The sequence below is a fragment of the Carettochelys insculpta genome, chromosome 3, assembly GCF_033958435.1.
Source record: "Carettochelys insculpta isolate YL-2023 chromosome 3, ASM3395843v1, whole genome shotgun sequence".
NCBI lineage: Eukaryota > Metazoa > Chordata > Testudines > Carettochelyidae > Carettochelys > Carettochelys insculpta.
In genome coordinates this window covers 197,540,449-197,557,015 of record NC_134139.1, presented here as the reverse complement: position 1 = coordinate 197,557,015, position 16,567 = coordinate 197,540,449, and the positions used below count along the sequence as shown (strand labels likewise).

Sequence of the window (16,567 nt, the reverse complement as noted above, 5' to 3'; positions counted from 1 at the left end):
TGCTAATTATTACTGTGCTGACAAAAGGTATTTTGACAATATAATGGCATGATGCTTGTATATCCTACACCAATCTTCTGAAATCCTGGCTTGTCTTTTCTATTTGGATACTTCTTGAGCCAAGGAAATATTACTTGAGATAGTGCTGTATGTAAAGTGACTGACTGTGCATAGTTTCGTATTACCAATGGTGATGTTTCTCTCAGTGGTAATGGTTGATAGGGTTGATTGGAAGTGAACTTAATTTTTTCAGCAGGCTGATGGTGAATCTTAACTGTTTAGTTGCCTCTCAGAACCTGCCTAACATAAGTTGTAGGTCACTTTTACCATGATTGAATTGAGCGCAAATGTATTCAAAAGAGTAGTAGGCATCCTTCAGTCTGCATAGACTATGGATCGCGCCCTTTATAGTTTCAACTGAGGACTTCATTTACAGCATCTACGGTGACTATGAAGACCCATACGAGAGTGACAGTCCTTGCTGCATTTCTTGCAGATGTGGTGGGTGTCTGGCAAGTCCTTAGCATGCTTTCTGTGTGCTCGCTTCTCCTCTGCTAGCTGTCTGATCTTCATCTCGCCCTTCTGAAGGCCCTTGTGTAACCCCTGCCTCCATCTGCTGCGGTCGTCTGCTAGTTCTTCCCAGTTTTCCAGCTCGATGTCTACCTCTCTGAGGTCTCTCTTGCAGACATCTTTGTAGTGCAACTGGGGGCGTCCGGGAAGTCTTTTGCCAGAGGCTAGCTCACCATACAGGATGTCTTTTGGAATCCTTCCATCATTCATCCTGTGGATGTGACCAAGCCAGCAGAGTCGACGCTGCCTGAGGAGGGTGTGCACGGTTGGGATTCCAGCTTGCTCGTGGATGGCGGTGTTGGTCACTCTGTCCTTCCATGATATTCCAAGGATGCGCCTGAGGCAGCGCAAGTGGAAGACGTTCAGCCTCTTTTCCTGGCGGGCATACAGGGTCCAAGTCTCGCTGCCATAAAGGAGGATGCTGAGGATGCAGGCTCTGTAGACTTGCATTTTGGTGCGAGTGTACAGCTTGTTGTTATTCCACACTCTCTTGCTGAGTCTGAACAGAGTTGTGGCCGCTTTTCCAATCCTCCTATTTAGCTCAGTGTCCAACGACAGGGTGTCAGTGATGGCGGACCCTAGGTAAACGAACTCGTGGACGACCTCTAACGTATAGTTGTCAATGCTGATTGATGGAGATTCAGCAACATCTTGACCGAGTATGTTTGTCTTCTTTAGGCTGATGGTATGCCCAACGTCCTTGTACGCTTTGGAGAACTGATCCAGCAGTTTTTGAAGCTGGTCTTCTGTGTGAGACACTACAGCAGCATCGTCTGCGAACAGCATGTCTCTGATGAGGACTTCCTGCACCTTAGATTCAGCTTTCAGCCTTGCAAGATTAAAGAGTTTCCCATCAGATCTTGTGTGCAGCAAGATGCCCTCTGTTGAAGATCCAAAGGCATGCTTCAGGAGGAGTGCAAAAAAGATCCTGAACAATGTCGGAGCAAGCACGCATCCTTGTTTAACGTCGCTCCTGATTCTGAAAGCATCCGATAAAGCGCCGTCATATTGGATGGTTCCTCTCATGTCTTCGTGGAACGACTGGATCATCTTGAGTAACCGTGGAGGACAGCCTATCTTGTGGAGCAGTTTGAACAGACCATCCCTGCTGACCAAGTCAAAGGCCTTGGTCAGGTCGATGAAGGCTATGTAGAGTGGCTTTCTCTGCTCCCTGCACTTCTCCTGCAGCTGCCTTAGAGAGAAGACCATGTCAACGGTAGACCTCTCTGCGCAGAATCCGCACTGCGATTCGGGGTACACCCTCTCAGCAATCTTCTGGAGTCTGCCAAGGATGATGCGAGCGAACAGTTTACCAGTGACACTTAGGAAGGAGATTCCACGGTAGTTGTTGCAGTCGCTTCTGTCTCCATTGTTCTTATACAACATTACAATGTTAGCGTCTTGCATATCCTGTGGAACCTCACCCAAAGAGCTTCATGTAGAAGTCACTTAAGAGCTTCAGTCTTTGCTGTAAGCCTTTGGAAACTGAACAGTTTTCCATCTATTCTGTACCTTATTTAGATATCTTTCTGAAAGCCCTCAGTATGTAATTCAGAACAGCTGCAAAGTAGAGGCCAAAGAGGATGGGTACCAGAATGTGACACTGTTTTACCCCATTAAACACAGGGACTGGTTTAGAGAAGCCACTGTCAGAGTATGCGACCAGTCATATTTTTATGGAATTGGTGTATGATAATGAATTTGGTGAGGCAGCAAACCTTTCTTCAAAAATTTGCTTCTGCTCACAACATCAAATATTTTTATATCAATGAAGACATGTTTTCATCAATATATTTTTCCTGCATAACTGAAGATAGAATATAGCCCTTAAACACAGAGAACTGCCACACATTGCACAGAAATTAATGAATTAACTGACAGAAGCATGTCATTCAGACAGAACAAGATTGTGGACAACACTTAGTATATATAGCACAGTGCTTTCAGGTCGCCTGTTCTTGTTCCACATTTTAACTGCTTCTAGTTGTTTATATGAACTTTACCCAGCATTTCCTGCTTTGTTTCCCAGAATCTAATGCTGTAACTGATGCATCAATAAGAATTACATTTACTACTATAATTATTTGCAACAAGCTGTAAACAAATGAAAGCTCAAAAACAATGACCCATGTACTACTCATCTAGAGCAGGGGTGAGCAAGCTTTTTACACTGGGCCCCACTTTTCCTCCCTGCAGTTAGCAGGCCCCCACCCCAACTTGTCCCATGTAATTCAAACCCATGGGAATTTCATGGAAACAAGCCACAACTTTTCGGCATGTTTAAAAATGTAAGTTTGTAGAATGTAAAAACTTGAATCAAATGGTATGTAAACATGAACACACACACCTAAAAACAGTAACATATTTCAACATTTTTAATGAGATGAATGAGCCTGAGCCCATCAGCCAATTGCACTATGCCCCCCTTATGAGATTTCATGCCTCCCCCAAGGGGGACCAGTCTCCCCCACTTCGCACATCCCAATCTAAAGTATACATGATGAGCAACCAGGATCTTTGGCATTCTCTTTCAGCTCCACCCGCTATGCGCTTTCCTATTTGCTGCTCTCTAAGCCCATAAAGCACAGATTTAACACACTGGGTTAATTAAATACAGGTATTAAATTTAATTTGTTTCTCTCTGCTTCCAAATTTTCCATTTATTGCAGATTTTTGGTACTGTAACATCTAACCATACTACAGATGTTCTCAGAGGGGGAAAAAAGAACTTTGACATTTTGAGACAACTGGGGCATTTGGACCCCAGGAGGGAGCCCAGCGAGACAGTTTTTTGTTACTGGCATTCAAGAGATTGATGAGTTTTTCTTCTGCTTGGCAAGGAATACACCTCCTTTTTCCTTCTCCCTTTTGGGCTGGGATAGCTTTAAATTTTGAGGCATGAGATTTGAATTCCTCCTTTCCTACTGCTGCAAACAGTATCAACAACAAGCCATCTCACTGCACCTGCTCCGGAATCTGTATGCTATATCCAACAACAGTGAATTATGCACATTACTTTCAGGTTTCTGCTAAAATTATCATAGGAGAACTAACATCAGTGCTAATGGCTGAAGTCCTGATCGTGCAAGTTATTCCACACGGACTCTGAGATTCATCCATATGGAGTAACTTTCAAGAATAGGTAATATGTATCATTAAATTTTGGTAACATCCTAGAGAAACAAATAAACCAGTTCACACTAGCTTCAGAGTTATTGTTTCAGGCTCTCTGCATAGTCAACCAGATGGAACTGCACCAGTGTAATGGGATGCAGACTATGAACGTTATTTTTGCAAGTATCAGGGCTAGAAACTTTTTTTTTTAATATGAAGACATATCCCGGAGCATGTCTGTACATCTGCTGCAAAGCAAATAGAGGGAATTATGCTGCCATTTATACAGTCACATAACTGCACTGTAGCCGGCAGTCATGCCCACAAGGCAAGGATAACACCACATCCAGACAAAAAAGGTGTAACATAATGTTCTGAAAATGGGACGGAGAGTTAGGAACCCTCCAGTTAGAGAGTCTGTGCTGATGGAAGCCTTTCATGACTGTGGAAAAGTTAAAACCTTTACTGGATCTATAAAGCAGGAATAAGAACTTAATGATAATTTTGTGACAATATATTACATACTTAATGTTTGAGAGACACTTTGCAAAATATCATCACTAATAATCTCTCTACATCATTAACTCTCCTCTTGTTTTTTGTAGGATATTTTACCTCCCTTTTAGAAGTTCAGCAGCTACTAGTGAAAATATCTGCTGGGTCTTTTCACAGTAAACTTTCCAGGAGCAACCAATTTCCTTTAGCTTAGATTTCAAGTTCTTTGGATTGGGGCGCACACAACACCCAGTACAACAGAGTCTTAAACGAAGCATCTAAGTATGTAAATAAAATTTAAGAATTATTATCAAATAAAGACTAAATAAATGCAAATAAGCTTTTAAACGTATAAACAAAAACTTTCATTCATCAAGATTCTTCTCTGCAAATGTACCCCAGACCTCCAATTAATTCTATTTTGGAATAAAAACTTTGCTGTTGTGCTCTGCGGGAGAGGAAATGTCATTAATTTTTTGAACTTTAAAATATGTTTTTTAAACATAATTATTTTGATATATCGAGACTATGCCTAGGCAAAATTCCATGTGTCTCTTTTCATTCTATTCATGCTTATTGTTTTTGCTCTCTACTGAGTGTTCTGCACATATCCCAAAATGAATTATAATTTAAAAATAAGTACAAATAAGTACATTTAAACATTATTAGCATGATTAATTTCCTAGTATTATTATGGTAACTTATGCCATTTGCGAGTACTGTCATATTGAGCTGATATTTGTGTGCCTAGTACAGCTTAGCACCTGCTAGAATTATATAATAGTAGTAAAAACCTGGCCATTTATATTTACAGCGCATTATTCATTACAGGAAAAGATTCTGGTAGCAATCACAATGCATTAATCTCATAGTAGTGTGCTTTCCAAGGATTTGTCTTCTGCTGTCATCTCCCAGGGCAGCTAGACTTCAAAATAGCTACCATATAAATCTGTCCAGACTGGCCCCTTGTTTAATAGGTTTCTGATAAATTTTAAAAATAGGAACTATAAACTTTACATATATTAAAAGTGCACCCTTTAGTGCTTACCAAGATGGTAACTCACTTTGGAATTCAGAAGCCCATATCTGGATTTAATCATCAAGTATTTGCCCTTCCTACAAATGTCATCCAAGAAAAATGCAAGCAACAATACGCAGACCTTGAGTCACATATGCACAGTCTCCTAAATGTGACAGTAGACAAACATCACAAGTTATATCAATGACCTAATGGGGTTTATGTAGCACACTTAGGGTGATCAAGTGTCTGTTTTTTGACCCGAACACCTGGCCAAAAGGGGATCCTCACCACTTCAGGCAGCACTGTGATTAAGCCATTGACAGTCTGGCTAGGAGTGCCACACAGTGGGGCTGACAGGCTCTCTGGTACCCCCATGCCACTTGGCTCCTAGGAAGCCTGGAATCATGGCCAACAGAAATGGCAGGGACAGTACCTGCAAATGGGGCAGTGTCCAGAGCCACCTGGCTGAGCCTCCACATAGGAGAGAGAGGGGGATTTGTGCCATCGCTTCTGGGAGCTGCTTCAGGTAAGTGCTGCCGAGAGCCACCACCCCTTATCCACTTCTGGGCCCAAACATTCTGCCTCAGTGTCGTTCTCTCTGAACCCTTTGCTCTCAGTGTGGAGCGCCCTCCTGCAACTCAAAACCCACACCTCAGTACCACCACCGAGCCTGCACCCCCACCCAGAGCCCTCACCCCCCTCCTGCATTCCAACCCACAGCCTCAGCCTGGAACTCCCTAAACCCCTCATCCCCACAGGCTGCACACCTTACTCCCTCCTGCACCCCAACCCCCAGCCCTGATCCCCCTCCTGGCCCTTCAGTCCCAATCTGCAGCGTCCTCCCAGCCTAGACCCCACACAACCAGCTGGAGCCCTCACAATCCACTGCCTCACCCCCTCCTGCACTCTGAACCCCTCATCCTCTTCCCCGCTCCAGAACCCACATCCTCAGCCTCATCCCAGCCCCCTGATCCAGCTTGGTGAAAAGGAATGAAGGAGGGTGTGGAGAGTGAGAGGACGGCAGGAAGGGGGAATAGAGTAAGTGGGGGCAGGGATGGGGCCTGGGCAGAGCCCCAGAGGAGCAACGGGACTGGGCAAGAGTGTTTGTTTTTTTGTGAGTAGAAGGTTGGTAGCCCAAGAGCAGCATGTTGAAGAACATGATTAAAACATAGGTACTGTGTAATAAACTCAATCATGTAACAAGCATTTATTACAAAGTTAGCGTAGGGCTTTAATACTCAAATTTGACACATTAACACTTGCTCTGAACAGAAACAGCAAGTACTTGACCCATTATAAGGATTCTTTCATATACTTCTATGTTTTATCTAATTATCAACTTCCCCCGCCTTCACCCTCCCCACCACCCATCCTTCTGCTCTTCTGATTTGCCAACCTTGAACAATTTTTGGACCTCTGTGCTTTATATATTGAGTCTGTTCTGGTATGGCTGTGATCTGAAGAGGTGGGTCTGTCCCACAAAAGCTCATCACCTAATAAATGACTTTGTTAATCTTTGAAGTGCTACATGACTTCTTTTTTGTTTTGATAGAATACAGACTAACACAGCTATTTCTCTGTCACTATTCATACAGCTATAGTTATCTAAAAGTGAGAAGAGAATATGAATATTTTATAACAGCTCCATAAGCATTTGAAATGTTATGGGATAATGAATGTGCAAAAATTATTTCCAGAAGCTCACCATGTCATATAAAAAGGCCATGATTTAGGAGTTCCGTCCTGTAGGTGTCAGAGGGCAAAGCAATCAGCTATTAAAGATACTTTCACTTCCCCTGAAATAAAGTGCCGTCCTGGGCCAAAAGGTGAGAGGTTAGAAAAGCAGTTTGTCTGCTGGTCTTTTCCCATTCTTCCTCCTGACAGGAAATCATACATGCTCCTAACACAGCATTCGGGGTTAATCTAGGGTCATGGACATCAACTAAGTATCCCCTTAAAAAAGAAAAGGCTGGAAGGCCACAGGTTACATTTTTGTCAAACACAAATGTTTCCCTGAAGTTGAGCTAAACATTAATGGTATAATTAAATAATCCTTATTCCACTGCAGCTACGGAAAGAGTGAAGCTGTGGCTATATTCAATCATGATTAAAGAGGACATGGTAAAAAAATAAGTCTTATAGCTAGGTACATGGTTGTTATCTCAGGAAGAAAACTGATTTTTCTCAATAGATCTAACATTGGAATTGGAAAATTCAGTTTATCCCTTGTGTGTGGCTTAGACCAAATCTCAGTGCCTCCGCTACTGAACTTTTCCTAAAATGAACTATAAAGAAGTGTAAATTATTACTTTATAGTGAGGTTTACTATTGTTTGCATGTTCACAAGACGAAAATATGCTCTACTATGCTTACACAATTATTGGGGACACCTGGTAAAATAATATACCTGAAAGATTTTATGAATGTAAACAAAATAGCATTTTAAAATTATCATCTGGACAGTCTTATGGAGTAACAATAATACTGAATATCAAAATTCAGGGTGCAATAGGTTCTCTTTCTGGTCTGAGACAATAATGTCTCAATAAAAATTCCTCAGTAGGGATGGCTGATTTTATTTTAAACTAACAAAAAAAAAAACCACGAATTTTCCAAGGTACTTGAAATTCACAGGGTTGAAATAAGTGCTATTTTGTTTTTTATATAACACTTAGGTCACAATCTCTAATACAGTCAGTTTTTGTTTTAACTGAAAATGCCAAATTTTCATTAAGTAGTCTGTAAACAAAATGTATCAATAACCATTTGTTAATGTCTTTGACAACTGTTGTTTTAAAACAACACACAAAAATAAAAATATCAATACTTTGAGAAAACTTTTCGTTTTCAAAAGGAAAGGACTGACAGGAGAGGAATCACTTGATGTTTACCTGTTCTGGTGACTCCCTCTGAAGCATCTGGCATTAGCCATAGTTGGATGACAGGGTACTAGGCTACATGGACCTTTGGTTTGACTCAGTATCGCCAATTTTATGTTTTTATACACTACTTTTCAAGTGAAAATGTTTGAAAAAGTTCAGCCAGCTTTACCCCCAGTTTAGCTGGGACTAGAATTACATGCATATAATTACATAGCACCACAGAACCAGAAACAAACCATATGCCTGCCATGTGAGATGCACTAGGGCTGTGTCTGTGCAAATTTTAAGACTTATAAAGTTGTATTATGACAAAGTGTTGTCTTGTAAATGCCTGTATGTATGCAGATCTACCATTGCTGACAAGTCCTGTAACTTATACAACCCAGACAAATACAGTGGGAACTAAAGGTTAAGGAAGGTAGTTTAACTTGTCAAAAGGTTATGCTATAAAGCAGCTCGAGCCTTGCAAATCCACTTTAGCTGCAGGCAAGAGGAAAGGCAGGAACAGTCGAAAGTTACTTCAAAGACAGCAGAAAGGAAATCAGGTAGGATTAAATAGTGAACCACACAGGAAGAGGAGAACCAGACAGGAAGAAGTGGTGTGGGGAAGGAGCAAGCACAGTCTCAAACATGGATAAGGGGCACAGAAGGAAAGGGCAACTAATAAGCACCCGTATGAGGAAGGGGGCCCTATACATTTTCCTAAGCTCAGATGGCCTCAAGGGCTCTGAGAACCCTAGAGACTCAGACCCCTTCCAAAACATGCCCTGGTGTGGTGATGAAAATGAGGCAAGGACATGCATATAGTATATATTATTTTGTATGATCTATACTGTCCTGGTCTTTAAATGATTAATGATACAAAAGCAATAATGTGTTAAACACTTTACACAGTGTATTTGAACATATACATCACCACTGTTACAGGCTCATGAAAGAGTTAACTGAACAAACAAGTTTCATACTATTGGGTTGGAGCGTGTGTTGGGAAAGTGTGTGTACTGTGCACAGAGGGCTAGGACAGTGGATATCAGGTTCCAACACTGGGAGGGGTGTGCCCAAGAGAAGGGCTGTATCCCACTAGTGTGCTGAGGGACCCAAGACTGGAGCAGTGGTTGGATGCTATACAAGTCCAGCAGCTTAAAGCACCCCAGGGGACCCAGAGCACAGATGCTTGGATTCCCCACACAGTTGTTCTAGTGGGTGGCTGAAAGGGCTGCTCACTTGGATCTGATATCCTTTATATCTGTAAGTTTAACATGGGACACATGGGCAAAGATAGTGCCTTTATTATTCTTAGCGGTGATTTTTCTAGGACAATGGCTGTTGGTCACAGATTCTAAAGGTAGCCTTCCACTTCTCTATATACAGTCACCAAGTGATCACATACAGCCTTAATAATGAGAGAGATAACATTTTCAACATTCCTACAGAAAACGTTGGGTTGCATACACAACGAACACATTGTATACGTTGAACCACTCTAATCTGGCACTATCAGGACCTGACCACCACCGTACAAGAGGGTTTGCTAGACCATGGGAGGTCAATATTACCTAGCATTACCAACACTTTCACAATTTACTGGGCTCTTAAAAGACATTTAGGGATAAACAACAGCTCGATAACAGCAAAGAACACTGAGAGCCAGGACTGGTGGCTGTCAGACATTATGCAACCATGGGAAACTTGGCCATGCACGATGAATGGTTGTCCAGCTAAATTAAAATCATGCTGGATTACAGATGTTGCCAGATGAGTGTGTTCCAGACTACAGAGGTTCAACCTGTACTCTAAAGAGATTCTTACCAAATTAACCAGTTGTGTGTGGACAATATCTTCCACTAATACTGCTGATTCATGAAGAGGCCTGCGAGCGTCCCCTAAGGAAAACCTGAAAGACAAATGTTTCACATCAGGTTACTAAACTGGAAGAAGAAAAACAAAACTTGATATGAAACCAAGACGACAAAAAATCATCTGTATTTAAACATCTATGAACTGAAAATTAATTGTCAGAGTGGTACAAGGAGGTATTAAAAAAAAAAGTGGGCTTCATTAAGAAAGAACCATGAGGATGAGTATCACAAAAGCAAACCCTAACACAAGGAGATATGTTAGAGTGTGGAACGGACACTCAAGAGAAGATGTGAAAGTCCATCTACAATGGACAAAGCTAGGGTATCCCACATTGTAATTAATACACTGTACAGGTCAATCCTATGTTAAAAAGTGGATTGATTTACTAGGTCTGAAGCACCTTTAATTTCTATGAATCACCTTGAGGCACCTCATAGAATATATTTAAGAGCAAGGATATCACTTCTTTTTAGAAATTGACAAGCAGCTTTTTACAGTTTTTACTCAGCATATTTGCATTAAGGCCTTGGTTACACTGCATTCTGCTTTCAGAAGCGGAATGCAAATGAGATAAAAATGCAAATGAAGCATAAATTTACTTATCTTGCACCTCATTTGCATATTCTCACATGATCATGCTACTGAAGAGGCTTTTCTGGAAGCAAAAACAGCCATGTTGATGGGGTTCCTTCGAAAACAAACCCCATTGTCAAAAGCACCCTTCCTGAAACACAACAGGAAGAAGGGTTCTTTCCAGAACAGGGTTGGAACCCTGCCTACATGTCTGTTCTTGCTTTCAGAAAAAGCCTTTTCTGGAAGTGTGACAGTGTGAGAATATGCAAATGAGGCATGAGATATGTAAATCCATGCTTCATTTGTATTTTTGATCTTGCTCATTTGCATTCCACTTCCGAAAGTGGAACGCAGGGTAGCAGCAGCCTAAATGTTTAAGTTAGCATTTTCTTTTCCCAAACCTAAATGCATGCTTTCAGACGTGTTATTAATTAAAACAGAAGATTTTTTTCAGAAATTATTACACATGCTTTTTGAAGTGAATTATATTTTATTGTCTTTATAATTCAGTCTTTCAATGAACTGTAAGTAAACCTATCTCAACATGCACAGTATTTAACAGGAAAAAGAATGATTACACATGCAGTTGTTGTGGTTGGTTTGAAAAGAAAAAGGGACACAAGGAAAAACAAGAAAAGATCAGGTGGCCTGATGGCAAAATCAAAGAGAAAACTTTATAACACAGTGATATTTGTTATCAGCCTGTGGCAGTATAGCTGGTAGATAACTGAGTCAACAGAACTTCTTGGTAAAGAAAGTGAATTGCTCACAACACTCATGTTACAGTGCTACCGCACCAGTTAGGGGCAACATTCTATACATTAGCATGTGTAATCCTGTGCTCTGTGCCTGTTTACTGGTTTGAGGAAGGAACATACCCAGCATGGCCAAACCATACCTGTGTTGCTTCCACCTCTCTTAACACAGCTACACTGATGTCCTCATTGCATCCTCAGACTAGCTCTACATGAGCAAGTGAGAGTATGCGTACAAAGCAAGGCAATCACATCCCTTCCTCATTGAGGCGATGTAGCATATGTGTTCACACAGTTCCTCTAGTATCAGAACTCCACCTGTTTGATTTATAAATGTCTGAATAAATAGCTGTAAAATGTCAAATAATAATTTCTGTGATGTTTTGGAGCATAGCACAACAATCAAATTATGGTACAGGTTGAGCCTGCTTAATCCAGCTTGATTTCAGTTAGCCAGATGACCATTTATCATGGGTGTGGCCAAGTTTCTTGCAGTCCCGTAAAGCTTGTTTACAGCCACCAGTTCCTGTTCTTGGTGTTCTGTGCTGTTATTTAACTGTAATTTCCCCCTAAATATCTTCTAAGAGCCCAGTAAACAGTGAAAGTGTTGGTAATGCTGCTAGACAATATGAACCTACTGTAGTCTGTCAAATTTTCTCATTCAGTACTGGTCAGGTTCCAAGGGTGCCAGATTAGAGAGGTGTAACCTATAGTAGCAAACATATTTTAATAATGCAAATACTTAGCTAGTGCGTGGACGCTGTGTATAAAAACAGATCGCTCATCTTCATATTGCTCTGATGACATACAGTAAAAAAAATCCACAAATCTAAATTAGGATTAATTAATTTATTAATAATGTTATTAATGTTTTAATAAAATTATTAAATGTGGTAGGCAGTGAAAGCATAAGTTTTTTGCAAATACCGAAATCATTTACATATGCTCTCACTGGACTCTGGTGTACCTAAACTAAAAGGATTCAGTGCAGTCTTGAACTGGAAACACTGATAATTATTATGTACTGATCTTTTTACATTTAAAACTATCTGCCTTTGTTGCTAAGACTTTAAAACACGTAACACCAAATTTGGACCAGAGCAAATAAATGGCTGGGTACTAACATATTAACAATTTGGATGCAACAGACCATTAATTTAATATTAATATTAAACTATGAATGTTATATAAGGATATTAATAAAATAACAATTTTTCTTTTAAAAAAATAACTGAGGGCAAATTTCTGGTCTCTGATTAGGGCACTGGCCCTCCGCTGAGATAGTGTGTTATACACAGCTCTCACACTGATGTAACTAATAGCTCTGCACATGCAAAAGGAGTGAAGAAATAGCAGACAAGATCTAATACACAGATCTAACAGGTGAATTTTACCTCAAAACTTCTTTCGCTCCATTCAGATTTGGAAACCGATACATCAGTTTTGATTGCTGGAATTCCCTATCTGACCATTAATTAGAGCTCTATAAAAGAAGATTCACCACTGTACATACAGACTCTCACTCTTTTTCTTTTCATCTTTGGAAGTTATTTGTATCTCAGTTTCTCTACTGTTGTTTTCTCACGTTACTGCTGCCAATTTCTTTCCCACACACAGAGAAAGCTAGATATTGGCCTGGTGATTTCTGCAAAAAGAAATAAAAACCACCATATGCACCCACAGCCGCTTCCTCTTACTCTGCAGTGAACAGTGGATTTCCAAGCAAAGGGAAAAAAAATGAAACCTGAATAATTGCTAATGATATTTTAACTTCCCTCCTTCACCCTCCTCTAGATTCTGCTTGATTAATAATAATTTTTCCTATGTCAAACAGGACCATCACAGCCCCTACACATTTCCTGGGATATGCTTTTGACACAAAACTGATGAATACATGAACAGTGAGAGGTTAAGGCTTTGATTCCTTACTCCACATATGCTGCTGCATTTGACAAGTGGTAAACTAAAACCTGGACTGGGGGAAGGGGAGGGTTCACCAAACTAAGGGCTATTTGGTAGGCTGGGGACAGAACAAAAATAATTCATTGTTGCTGCTTCTGGGGTTGGAATCAGCCTTGGTTTAATATTACTTTGTGTTTCATTTCCTATGGGCTATTTTTTTTTCAAATGGTGCAGTAGACAGCACTTTAAAAAAACACTCTTCTGGGTAAAAAGAATAAACCAGTTTCTCCTTGCACCATACCAAAACTTGTACAAAAATACAGCAAGAACCTGTAAGTGAATTCCAAAGAAAGAATAAATTTTAATACACACACACACACAGAGGGAGAGTGTCAGTGCATCAAAAGGAAGTAAGCCACGTGATCAAGGAAAAGATTTATTAAATAAATTAATTTACTACACACCTAATCACTATGCATGCTACATCCATGAGTGGAGAACCCTTTTGGGGACAGGGGCCATGCACCCACAGAAAAATCAGTCAGAGGCCACAAAAGTAAGAGCCAAAAACAAACAAAAACCTCATTGATTTGGTTCCCAACTGAAAAAAACACTACAGGCCGTAGCACCGCCGATCCCCCGCACCCACACACACACACAACAACAAAGCCTTCTTGGATAACCTCATTACAAACAGCTTAAAAACTGTACGTTTGGGTGCAACAAGCTTATCAGTTCAACAGTTGTTAACTGGAGGGTCAAAATAATTGTGGTGTGGGAAAAACTGAAGCAGTTGTTTATTTACTTTGAACTTTGATTCCATTGACATTCTATAACTATCCATGCCATGATGCCTTATGAAAAGGTGACAATGTCCTACTCACTCACCGACAGAATCCATGAAATAATGCTAACAGAACATTCTTAGTAAGAGGTTATGTTAGTCCATGCCATGGGGAGATAAAAGTCATAGCTTGGGGAGGGAAGGCCTGGGCACCTATAGAGATGGATAAAGAATGTTTTCTGATGTGCTCCACTGGTCTGTGGACAAATGTCATTCAGAAGCCCCCAAACCTCTCTGCTTTTTATTTATTTTCTGTCTGCTTTGGGAGTGGACTGCAGGCATCTGACTTTCACAGAGAAATGGGGAAAAAAATCCATGGGAAACTACAGAAGTACTTTTGGTAATACAGATATCAAACATTTAGAGTTTCAACCCAAGACATGAAGGATGAGAAACTCCTTTGGTACAGAAGGGATGAGGTGTAGGTAAGCCAGGCCATACAGCTTCAACACTAGGAAAGAAATGGTTCATAAAATAATTATCGTTCTTAAAATCTGGGTAGAGATATGTATACTACGCGGGTATGCATGTGCCCAGTGCACTAAAATCAGAAACCTTTGCTCAGTAGTACCCATCAGGATGTTTCTCCCACCATTTTGCCTTCTAGTCCCTCAGAGCTGAAAAACAACAGTGCTCTGTTCCTTCACACTAGAATCCAAGGCTGTACCAATGCAGAGGAGACAAAGGATGGGATCATAGAATAAGGCCTGCACCCACATCACAGAGAATAATACATGAAGTACAGAAAGCATACTTTATTCTTCAAGTGGGGGGAAACATGAATTAAACTCAGGTCACTCACAAGGAGTAACTGATGGAAGTGAGGCTTGGAGTCTATTTAGTAAATGACTGTGATATTGCCTTCCTGTCTTGTCAAGATCCAATTGTAATAGCATAATGCTTGGTAAGAAGAGGCACTGAAAACCAGATAGCTATCCAGTATGGCTGTGGCCACACTTGGCCAAAACTCCGAAATGGCCATGGAAATGGCCAAATTGAAGAATACTAATGAGGCACTGAATTGAATATGCAGCACCTCATTAGCATCAGGACACTTCCAGTCACAGTGTTTCAAAAGCACCGCTTTTGAACGCACACGCCTCGGCGCAGCTACACAGGGGTCCTTTTCGAAAGGACCACGCACATTTCGAAATCTCCTTATTCCTCTCATGGCCATTTCAAAGTTTTGACCAAGTGTGGCCACAGCCTATATGTCTAATATAGCAACATCACTGAGAAATGCCACTGAAGCAGCCTGCGCCCTCGTTGAAAGAACTGCTAGACTTTGAAGAGATGTAGACCGAGCTAATCCATATGCCGCTATAATACAGGATCATCTGTGTGGAAACCACCTTGCTCTTCACTTGATACACAATAAAATACAACGTTGATCTAAATGATGAAACAGTTCAGTCTTCTCCAAGTAGAATCCACTGTTCCTTTGTAGTCAATGGCAGTTGAGAAAAGAATATACAAATATATAGTATGGGCTGTTCTTGAAGATACAGACTAACATGGCTACCTCTCTGATACGTCAAGACAAATGCAGAGTTCTGTTGAGATTCTGTCGACAGAATGCTTTGTGTGTGTAGACATTCCTTGAGTTATGTCAACAGAGGGGTCCTTTGGTTGACAAAATTTTCTAGTATAGACACAGCCTCAGAGTCTAGCAGGACACTAGGAAATCTACTGATGGGCCTAACCTCCATGAATTTATCTAGTTCTTTTTTGAACCCTCTTAAAGTCCTGGTCTTCACAACATCCATCAGGCAATCTATGCACCATGAATAGAAGAGTAGAGACAGAACAAAGAATAAGCAAAGAAGTGCCAATAAGATGAAGCACATGGAACTGGAGAAAATCGCTGAGAGAGACGGAAGATTAACTGATCTGACCAACAAACTGGAAAGAGTCACACAACTCTTATTTATTCAAGCACCTATATATAACTGTATTTTCCAGGCAGACGTCACACTGTCCCATAAAGATGAAATGGGTATATCAGAGTGTTGTTGCTGTAGGCATACAGTGTATGATGGTTGGATGAGTTACTTGGTAAAGGGAGGAGGCTTTGCAAAATAAATGCTGTCTTCTTGAATCTTCAATACTTTAGTGTGAAACCAAGGGACAATTTCAATCTCTCTCTCTGCATTAGATTTACGTTATGGACACAAACCTGCATATTCCACCAACATCAACTAGAAAAAGCCAAGACTATCCCATCAAGTTATCAATACTTTACTTACAAGGTCATTTTCAACACTCACAGTCTATATACCTTTCCCTTCATCTGGAACACCCAAGCTGCTCCATGTATCTTTGTTATATATTCATGTGTTGATTAGTATAGGGTTGACCTGGCTTTCTAAAATTACATTGCATATAGTACTTTACATGAAGATGGTAAAAGTGATGCACAGTGCCAGATTATGGCTACATCTATGTTAGGGTAAAATTTGAAAATGGCCATGCTAATGGCCAAATCAGAGAACATTAATGAGGCACTGAAATGAATATTCAGCACCTCATTAGCATGCCACTGGCTGCGGCA

At 40.6% G+C, this 16,567-nt stretch overlaps 1 protein-coding gene across 6 annotated transcripts in view; it reads right to left on the bottom strand.

Annotated features, from left to right (window-relative positions):
• The window catches only part of SUPT3H (SPT3 homolog, SAGA and STAGA complex component), a 485,878-nt gene that overhangs the window by 224,933 nt on the left and 244,378 nt on the right, over nt 1-16,567 (bottom strand). For all 6 annotated transcript variants that reach the window (XM_074991369.1, XM_074991373.1, XM_074991371.1 and 3 more), the window contains one exon: nt 9,892-9,976. In XM_074991369.1, the coding sequence (XP_074847470.1) occupies nt 9,892-9,976 (85 nt within the window). The remainder of the gene's footprint in view (nt 1-9,891; nt 9,977-16,567) is intronic.